Source organism: Eptesicus fuscus, chromosome 23, assembly GCF_027574615.1.
Source record: "Eptesicus fuscus isolate TK198812 chromosome 23, DD_ASM_mEF_20220401, whole genome shotgun sequence".
Lineage (NCBI taxonomy): Eukaryota > Metazoa > Chordata > Mammalia > Chiroptera > Vespertilionidae > Eptesicus > Eptesicus fuscus.
In genome coordinates this window covers 9,289,222-9,299,665 of record NC_072495.1, presented here as the reverse complement: position 1 = coordinate 9,299,665, position 10,444 = coordinate 9,289,222, and the positions used below count along the sequence as shown (strand labels likewise).

The window sequence follows — 10,444 nt, the reverse complement described above, 5'->3', positions numbered from 1 at the left end:
TGGAGGTTTTGTTTCCTCTCTCAGGGTACAATCTTGCAATTTAGAGTTTGCAGTCCTTTTTTATTACAACGCAATATCAAAAGGACTGTAGCCAAGGATCACTGAAGCTAATGCTGGGAAGTAAGCCACAGGAAAGACAATATCTGGAGGATAACAGAGAGAATAGACAGGACACAGCCAGGGGTAGGCAGTTGCTATCAGGAGGCAGGAAATATCCCTTATGCAGCCAACATAAACCTGGGCCTAATCCCAGCGCCTAACGATCTGCATGTCAAGGAGAACTTCTGCTCAAGGACACAAGCCCTGCATCAGCCACTGATTCATTGGGGCCATGTCAATGGCCTCTGTGAGGGACTCTGCCTCCTCCTTGCCTTCTCTACAGAAGAACCAAGTGGTTATGTATGAGACTGGCAGAGTGCTTCAGACCTGGGCTGCCCAGAAGAAGGGCTTGGTACTGCTGCCAGGATCTTCACATGTCAGGTTGGGGATGGTGCTGGTCTTGGTACTGAGTTTGCTGCCAAGCTTGTGCTGTGACCTGGGATCAGTATATTCCTCATCCTATGAAATAGTCATCCCCAAGGCTCTGACAGTTGAGGGAAGGCAAGATCGAAGGCAAAAGGCATCTTATGTGATATCTATGCAGGGCCAGAAACAGCTGATTCACCTAAAAGTGAAGACAGACTATTTTATCAAGAACTTTCCAGTCTTCAGCTACCACAGTGGCAGCCGAGGACAAGAAATGCCTTTCATCTCTCATGACTGTCACCATGAAGGCTACATAGAAGGAGTCCCGGGTTCTTTTGTTTCTGTCAACACCTGTTCAGGTCTCAGGGGCATCCTGATTAAGGAGGGAAAATCCTATGGCATTGAGCCCATGGACTCTTCAAAACGGTTTGAACATGTGTTGTACACCATGGCCCATCAAGCTCCAGTCTCCTGCAGTGTCACTTCCCAAGACAGCCCAGTGGTGTCCGCCAGCCGACAACAAGGGAGCAGGAAGCCTGGCGGTCTACGGGAGCTGTCCTACTTGTGGTCACTCACCAAGTACGTGGAGATGTTTGTTGTGGTCAACAACCAGCGGTTCCAAATGTGGGGCAGTAACGTCAGTGAGACGGTCCAGAGAGTGATGGACATCACTGCCCTGGCCAACAGCTTCACTAGGGCAATAAACACAGAGGTGGTGCTGGCTGGAATGGAGATTTGGACCGAGGGGGACCTCATAGAGGTCCCAGTGGACCTGCAAGTTACACTGGGGAATTTCAACAGCTGGAGACAAGAGAAGCTCCTCCATCGTGTGAAGCATGATGTTGCCCACATGATTGTCGGACAGCATCCTGAGCAGGGTATGGGACAGGCATTTCTCAATGGTGCCTGTTCCAGTGGTTTTGCAGCAGCTGTTGAATCCTTCCCTCATGAAGACGTCCTCCTGTTTGCAGCGCTCATGGTCCATGAGCTTGGGCACAACTTGGGTATTCGGCACGACCACTCAGCCTGCACTTGTAAAGACAAACACCTCTGCCTCATGCGTGACAATATCACTAAAGAAAGTGGCTTCAGCAACTGTAGCTCTGACGACTTCTACCAGTTCCTCCAGGAACACAGAGGGGCCTGCCTATTTAACAACCCTCAGCGGCACAAAGGCCGCTTGCGTAGGGATTCCTACTGTGGAAATGGTGTGGTGGAGGGTGCGGAGCAGTGTGACTGTGGTTCTGCCTGTTACACTGACCCGTGCTGTGACCAAACATGTAGCCTGAAGGGGAGTGCAGAATGTAGTGATGGACTCTGCTGTTTTGGTTGCCGATTGAGAAATAAGGGATTTGTGTGCCGTTCTGCTTCGGGAGAGTGTGACCTCCCAGAGTATTGTGATGGTATCTCTGCAGAGTGCCCCACGGACACCTATAAGCAAGATGGGACGGCCTGCGGTAGACTGCACTACTGTGTTGGGGGTCAATGCAGAAACCCTGATAATCAGTGCATGGCTATGTATGGGTACACTGCATCGTCTGCCCCAGAAAACTGTTACATTTCAATGAACAGCAAAGGGGACCGGTTTGGAATCTGTGGCTGTCCCACCTCGGCAATGTCAAGATATGTTAAGTGTTTTGATGATAATATATTTTGTGGGAAAATTATATGTACAAATATTAGACGGGTCCCAGCCATCAAACCCCATCACACACTGATCCAGATTCCTTATGAAGATGACTTCTGCTGGAGCTTGGATGTCTATAACGTTACTGATATCCCTGATGAGGGAGATGTGCACTCTGGCACTGCTTGTGCCCCAAACAAAGTCTGCATGAATTACTCCTGCACCGATCATACTGTGCTCAACTATGACTGCAAACCAGCAGAAATGTGCAATGGGAGAGGAGTCTGTAACAATTTAAGGCACTGCCACTGTGAGGCTGGCTATGCACCCCCCGACTGCAGAACCCCAGGAAATGGGGGTAGTGTGGACAGTGGTTCTCCTGGCAAAACAGAGGATGAAAATGCAAGTGAGGATGAAAGGAAAAGTAATAGTGTTGCTCATGGTAGTTTTGGCAGAGAAGAAAATAGGGATGAAAGCAAAACCGTAGGACAGTTAGTGTACGTATTCCCCTTGCTTCTTTTAGCAATTTTTTTATGTCTAATTATAGGTGCCAGTCTTGGAGGTGGAAATGATTTTTCACAGTGCTCACAAGAGGCCCCAGAAGAAATTGAAGAAGCAGTTGCACAAGAAGAGGAGAAAGTCATAGGAGAGCAAACCCCAAAGACAGAGAATGAGTAGTGATAGGAACAAGTCTTCTATAACAAACAGTTCATACACTTTGAGGCTCAGTACAACAAATCTGAAGTGGGCTTTGAGAGTGGCAGTGGCTCTGATTGGGACTCTAAAGATTGTAGAAATATACTAATGTGGGTGGAGGAATTTTATTCTTCTGTCTTTTAGTAATTAATTATATATGCATATGAAAAAGCACTTATAAAACATTTTCACATTTTATGAAACCATTTATATAAACTTTTCTTATGAATAATTCCTGTCAATGTATTGTCTTAGTAGAGTCAATTTTTGCCATTTTTTCAGAGAATGCCACCCTCTGTCCTCTTTGTTAGACATATATATCTGTGCCAGATTTTTCATCCCAATCATAACTTTACATTATATTAGAAAGGTTGTTTGATTTGTTGTTCTATTTGAACTGGAGAAGTATACTCATGAAATAAAAATATCTTAAATTAAAAAGTAAATAATAGTGTTCACATAAGGTATCATTTTAGGGTTTTCTTTTTAGAAAGATGGCCACACAAAGGATGCTCTCACAGAGTGGATGAGAGACTAAATTAGATAACGTGTGTGCTGTTTCTAGTGCAGTACTGGGCATACAGTGGGTGGCCAAACAAATGCTGAGAAGATCTAAAATCAAATGCAATGACTGGTGTAAAATAATGTTACTAATCATGCGTAGTTTGGCAAAGATAATTTTTTTCTTATAAAATACTTATTTTAAGAATTATTCAATAAAAAATACAAACAGCAGCTGAGCTCATAAATAATTTAGCAAATGGCAAACTGACTTTTTTTCTTTTAATCTTTATTGTTTACATAGGTCCTCCTTTCCCCCCCATTAACCTCTTCCAATCCTCTCCCAGCCTCCCCCCATCCTAAATCCTCACCACCCCACTGTCTGTGCCCAGGGGTTATGCATATATGCATACAAGTTCTTTAGTTGATCTCTTCCCACCCACCCTCTCCCGCCTTCCCTCTGAGGTTCAACAGTCTGTTCATGCTTATCTGACTCTGGGTCTATTTTAGATCATCAGTTTATTTGGTTCATAAATTCCACAATAAGTGAGATCATGTGGTACTTATCTTTGACTGGCTTATTTCATTCAGCATAATACTCTCCAGATCTATCTATGCTGTTGCAAATGGTAAGAATTCTTTTTTATCGCTGATGTATAAATGTACCATAGTTTTTTTTTTATCCACTCATTTGCTGATGAGCACTTAGGCTGTTTCCAAGAGTTAGCTATTGCAAAATTGCACTGCTCTGAACATAGGGGTGCGTATATTCTTTCTGATGAGTGTCAGGTTTCTTAGGATATATTCCTAGAAGTGGGATGACTTGGTCAAATGGGAGTTCCATTTTCAATTTCTTCAGGAAACTCCATACTGTTTTCCACAGTGGCTGCACCAGTCTGCATTCCCACCAGCAGTGTAGTAGGGTTCCCTTTTCTTCCTTGCCAACACTTGTAGTTGGTTGATTTGTTGATGATAGCCACTCTGACAGGTTTGAGGTGATATCTCATTGCCATTTTGATTTGCATCTCTCAGATGATTAGTAACTTTGAGCATTTTTTCATATGTCTCTTGGCTTTCTGTATGTCCACTTCAGAAAAGTATCTTTTTAGATCCTTTGTCCATTTTTTAATTGGATTGTTTGTTTTCCTTTTGTTAAGTTGTATGAGTTTTCTATATATTTTGGAGATTAACGCCTTATCAGACGTATCATTGGCAAATATGTTCTCCCATGTAGTGGGGTGTCTTGTTATTTTGATGATGATTTCTTCTGCCGTGCAGAACCTTTTTATTTTCACGTAGTCCCATTTGTTTATTTTCTCCTTAATTTCCATTGTTCTAGTAGATGTATCAGTAAACATATTGCTATGAGATTATGTCTAAGATTTTGGTGTCTATGGTTTTTTCTAGGACTTTTATGGTTTCACGTCTTACATTTAAGTCTTTTATCCATTTTGAGTTTATTCTTGTGTATGGTGTAACTTGGTGGTCTAGTTTCATTTTTTTGCATGTATCTGTCCAATTTTCCCAATACCATTTATTGAAGAGACTGTCTCTGCTCCAATGTATCCTCTTGCCTCATTTATCAAGTATTTATTTTGTATAGTGGCTTGGATCAATTTCTGGGCTCTCTGTTCTGTTCCATTGATCTATATGCCTGTTCTTGTGCCAATACCAGGCTGTGTTGAGTACCGTGGCTTTGTAGTATAACTTGATATCTGGTATTTTGACTACTCCAACTGTGTTCTTCTTTCTCAATATTGCTGCAGCTGTTGAAGGTCTTTTTTGGTTCCAAATCAATTTTTTGAGTATTTGTTCTAGGTCTGTGAAATATGCCATTGGTATTTTAATAGGGATTAAACTGAATCTATAAATTGCTTTGGGTAGCATGGACATTTTAATGATGTTGATTCTACCAATCCATGGACATGGTATATTCTTCCACTTGTTTATATTTTCCTCTATCTTTTTTCAATGTCCTTTAGGTTTCTGAGTACAGGTCTTTTACAACCTTGGTTAAGTTTATTCCTAAGTATTTTAATTTTTTTGTTGCAATGGCAAATAGGATTGTTTTTAAGTTTCTCTTCCTCAAAGTTCACTATTGGTATATAAAAATGCTATGGATTTTGGGTGTTAATTTTGTATTATGCTGTTTCCAAATTCATTTATTAAATTTAGTAGTTTTTTTTTTTTAAGGAGTCTTTAGTGTTTTCTATGTACAATATCATGTCATCTATGAATAACGAGAGTTTTACTTCCTTTCCAATTTGGATGCCTTTTATTTCTTCTTGTTGTCTGACTGGTATGGCCAGGACTTCCAGAAGTATGGTGAACAAAACTGGTGGTGAAAGAGGGCATCCTTGTCTTGTTTCTGTTCTAGGTGAAATGGTTTTAGTTTTTGCCCATTGAGTATGATGTTGGCTGTAGGTTTGTTATATACGGCCTTTATTATGTTGAGGTATGTTCCCCCTATTCCCACTTTGCTGAGAGTTTTTACCAAAAAGAATGTTGGATTTTTTCAAATGATTTTTCTGCATCAATTGATATGATCATGTGATTTTTGTCTTGCTATCTGTTTATGTGCTGTATCACATTTATTGATTTGTGAATATTGTAACAGCCTTGCATCCCCGAAATAAATCCCATTTGGTCATGATGTATGATCTTTTTAATGTATTGCTGGATCCGGTTTGCTAAAATTTTATTTAGGATATTAGCATCTATGTTCATCGGGGATATTGGCCTGTAGTTCCCTTCATTTTTCGTGTCTTAATCTGGTTTTGGAATTAGGGTGATAGTGACCTCATAGAAAGAGTTTGAAAGTGTTCCTCCCTCTTGAATTTTTTGGAATAGTTTCAGGAGTAGACGTGTTAGTTCTTCTTTGAATATTTGGTAAAACTGCCCTGTGAATCCATCTGAACCAGGGTTTTGTTTGTTGGGAGTTTTGTGTTGGTTTTTTTTTTTAATTACTGCTTCAATTTCATCAGTAGTTATCAGCCTATTTAGGTTTTCTGATTCTTCAGAAATTGATTAATTTGTCCTCATCCCCCCATTCCCATCCCCTGATTGAGTTTTGGAAAGTTGTATTTTTCTAGGAATATGTCCATTTCCTCCAGGTTGTCCCATTTGTTGAAATAAAGTCGTTCATTGTATTTTATTACAATCCTTTGTATTTCTTTGGGATCCACTGTTACTTCACCTCTTTTGTTTCTGATTTTGTTTACTTGGGTCCTCTCTTTTTATTTCCTGGTGAGCCTGGCTAGAGGTCCATCAATCTTATTTATCCTTTCGAAGAACCAGCTCTTGGTTTTACTTATCTTATGTATTGTCTTTTTGTTTTCTATGTCATTTATTTCTGCTCTGATATTTATTATTTCCTTCCTTCTACCTGTTCTGGGCTTTTCTTGTCTTTAAGTTGTAGTGTTAGATAACTTACTACCAGTTTTTCTTCCTTTTTGATGTAGGCCTGTAGTGCTATTAACTTCCCTCTCAGGATTGCTTTCACTGTGTCCCATAGGTTTTGGATTGTTGTGTGCTCATTTTCATTTGTTTCCAGATGTTTTTGATTTCTTCTTTGATCTCTTTGGTAACCCATAATAGCATCCTACTTAGCCTCCCTATATTTGAGCATTTTTATTGTAGCTGATTTTTAATTTCATGCCATTGTGGTTTGAAAAGATGGTTGATATGATTTCAATCTTCTTGAAATTGTAGAGACTTAGCTTGTGTCCTAACATGTGGTCTATCTTTTTTTTTTTAATTTCTTTATTGATTAAGGTGTCACATATTTGTCCTCATCCCCCCATTCCCATCCCACACCCCTCCCCATGGATGCCCCAACCCCCTGTTGAACTTAACCGTTGGATAGGCTCATATGCATGCACACAAGTCCTTTGGTTTGATCTCTCCCCCCTCCCCACAACCTCCCCTATCCTCCCTCTGAGGCTCGATAGTCCGATCGATGCTTCCTTGTTTCTGGTTCTGTTCTTGTTCATCAGTCTATGTTGTTCATCATTTCCCCTAGATGAGCACATGTGTCACTAGAGATATACTTATAAGAACTGAATGTGAGACAAGCAATAATAGTTATGCTGACAGGCAAATGAATCAGTCTGTAGTGAATTTCTTTCTGGACCAACAGTTCTTTAGAGACCCGATTTCAATGTCCACCAGTTCCTTATGTGTACATGTCAGCACTGACCCCTCAGCTCTGGATGGTGGACAAATGGTGGTAACGGAGGTCCGACTCCCTCTGGTTTGGTCTCGGCCGAACCCAGGGGCACGGCTTCACCCGGACTCAGGGGCACGTGGCCTCTCCCAGACCCAGGGGCGTGTGGCCTCACCCGAACCTAAGTGCACGAGACCTCACCCGGATCCAGGGACACATGGCCTCACCCGGACCCAGGGCCGCGTGGCCTCTCCCAGACCCAGGGGCACGTGGCCTCACCCGGACCTAGGTGCGTGAGGCCTCACCTGGATCCAGGGACACATGGCCTCACCCGGACCCAGGGTCGCGTGGCCTCTCCCAGACCCAGGGGCGCGTGGCCTCACCCGGACCTAGGTGCGCGAGGCCTCACCCGGATCCAGGGACACATGGCCTTACCCGGACCCGGGGGAGCGTGGCCTCTCCCAGACCCAGGGTCGCGTGGCCTCACCCGGACCCGGGACCCAGCCTCACCCGGATCCAGGGACACATGGCCTCACCCGGACCCGGGGGCGCGTGGCCTCTCCCAGACCCAGGGGCACGTGGCCTCACCTGGACCTAGGTGCGCGCGGCCTCACCCGGATCCAGGGACACATGGCCTCACCCGGACCCGGGGGCGCGTGGCCTCTCCCAGACCCAGGGTCGCATGGCCTCACCCGGACCCGGGACCCAGCCTCACCCGGATCCAGGGACACATGGCCTCACCTGGACCCGGGGGTGCGTGGCCTCTCCCAGACCCAGGGGCGCGTGGCCTCACCCGGACCTAGGTGCGTGAGGCCTCACCCGGATCCAGGGACACATGGCCTCACCCAGACCCAGGGGCACGTGGCCTCTCCCAGACCCAGGGGCGCGTGGCCTCACCCGTACCTAGGTGCGCGAGGCCTCACCCGGATCCAGGGACACATGGCCTCACCCGGACCCAGGGGCGCGTGGCCTCTCCCAGACCCAGGGGCGCGTGGCCTCACCCGGACCCAGGACCCAGCCTCACCCGGATCCAAGGACACATGGCCTCACCTGGACCCGGGGGCGCGTGGCCCATCCCAGACCCAGGGGTACGTGGCCTCACCCGGACCCGGGACTGTGGTCTATCTTTGAAAATGTCCCATGTGCACTTGAGAAGAAAGTATATTCCATAGCTTTCGGTGGAATATTCTGAAGATGTCATTTAGTTCCATCTGTTCTAGAGTGTCATTTAGGATTTCTGTATCCTTGTTGATTTTTTGTCTAGAAGTTTTATCCAGTGACATCAGTGGGGTATTAAATCCTCTATTCTGATTGTATTGCTGTCGATCTCTCCCTTGATGTCCTCCAGAAGTTATAATTAGATGCTCCTGAATTGGGTGCATATATGTTTACCAGAGTTATAGCCTCTTGTTATATTAAATCCTGTGGTATTAGGAAGTGGCCTTCTTTATCTCTTGTTATGGCCTTCACTTTGATGTCTATTTTGTCAGAGGTAAGTATTGCTGCCCCAGCTTTTGTGTTTCATTTCCATTTGTTTGAAAAAAGTTTTCCCATCCCTTCACTTTCAGTTTGAGTCCTTTTTTCTAAAGTGGCTCTCTTACAGACAGCATATAGATGGGTCATGTTTTCTTATCTATTCAGCTACCCTATGTCTTTTGATTAGAGCATTTAATCCATTTGCATGTAAGGTTATTATTGACTAGAGGCCCGGTGCATGAATTCATGCATAGGTGGAGTCCCTTGTGATCAGGCTGATCAGGGCCAGTCGGCCAGGGGCAGGTTGGCCAGCCGTGGGAGGTTGGCTGTGGGAGCGCTCTGACCACCAGGGCAGCTCCTGCATGGAGCCTCTGCCCCCTGGTAGTCAGTGTGCATCATAGCAACCAGTAGAGTGATCGACCAGCCATAACAGTCGTTTAGGCTTTTATATATAGAGATTGGTACTTGTTTGTTGTCATATTTATTGTTTATGCCTGTGTGCCTTCTTCCCTTTCTATTTCTTCCTTTCATTAACAGTCCCTTTAGCATTTCTTGCATTGCTGGCTTGGTGGTAATAAACTCCTGTAGCCTTTTTTGTGTGTGTGAAGCTCCTGATTTCACCTTGAATTTTTAATGATAGCCTTGCTGGTTAGAGTATTATTGGGTTCTGTTCGTTGCTTTGTATCACCTTGTGTACTTCATTCCATTTCCTTCTGGTCTGATGTGTTTCTATTGAGAAATCAGTTGATAGTCTAATGGTAGATCCCTTGTAGGTAACTTTCTGTTTCTTTTTGGCAGCCTTTACGATTCTTATTTTGTCATTGATATTTGCCCATTTAATTACGATGTGTCTTGATTTTGATCTTTTGGGATTCATCTTGTTTGGTGCTCCTTGGACTTGTGTGACTTTTTTCGTCCCAAAGTCAGGGAAGTTTTCTGTCTTTATTTCTTCAAACAGGTTTTATATTCCTTGCCCAGATCCCTCTCCTTCTGACACCCCTATTATGCAGATGTTGTTCTGTTTCATGTTGTTCCAGACCTCCTTTATACTCTCCTCCAGCTTTTTAATTTTATTTTCCAGTTGGGTGTTTTTTCTGCCTTTTCTTCTAACTCAGATTTGCTCCTCAGATTCTTCTAGTCTACTGTTGAAACTTTCCATTGTGCTCTTTACTGCAGCTATGTCATTCTTCATTTCCTCTTGATTCTTACACATGGTGAATTTCTCATCCAGACATTTGAGCATCCTTATAACCATTACCCTGAATTCTTTTTTTTTTTTCTTAATATTTTATTGAGGGAGAAGCCAAGATGGCGGCATAGGTAAGCACCTAACTGCTGCCTCGCACAACAATTTCAAAACTACAACAAAAAGACAGAATGGACATCATCCAGAACCACAGGAAAGCTGGCTGAGTGGAAATTCTACAACTAGAAGGAAAGAGAAAAGCTCACAGAGAATCAGAGGAGCTGCAAAGGGCTGAGGTACGGAGACACATACTCAGAGAGGAAGGGCG

General features: G+C 43.8%; 1 protein-coding gene across 1 annotated transcript; it reads left to right on the top strand.

The window, feature by feature from the left end:
* Window positions 1-314: 314 nt before the first annotated feature.
* Window positions 315-3,231, top strand: LOC103287235 (disintegrin and metalloproteinase domain-containing protein 1a-like). Its single transcript, XM_054712609.1, has 2 exons — window positions 315-2,516; window positions 2,640-3,231. Exons 1-2 carry the CDS (start codon window positions 332-334, stop codon window positions 2,768-2,770), a joined length of 2,316 nt encoding a protein of 771 aa, XP_054568584.1. The 5' UTR covers window positions 315-331; the 3' UTR covers window positions 2,771-3,231.
* The last annotated feature ends 7,213 nt before the right edge of the window (window positions 3,232-10,444 follow it).

Excerpts from the sequence above, each read along its gene's own strand:
- LOC103287235 (XM_054712609.1), top strand. The coding sequence starts at position 332 with ATGTCAATGGCCTCTGTGAGGGACTCTGCCTCCTCCTTGCCTTCTCTA. Across the intron at positions 2,517-2,639 it reads AAGTGAGGATGAAAGGAAAA|GTGCCAGTCTTGGAGGTGGA; the intron begins GTAATAGTGTTG and ends GTCTAATTATAG.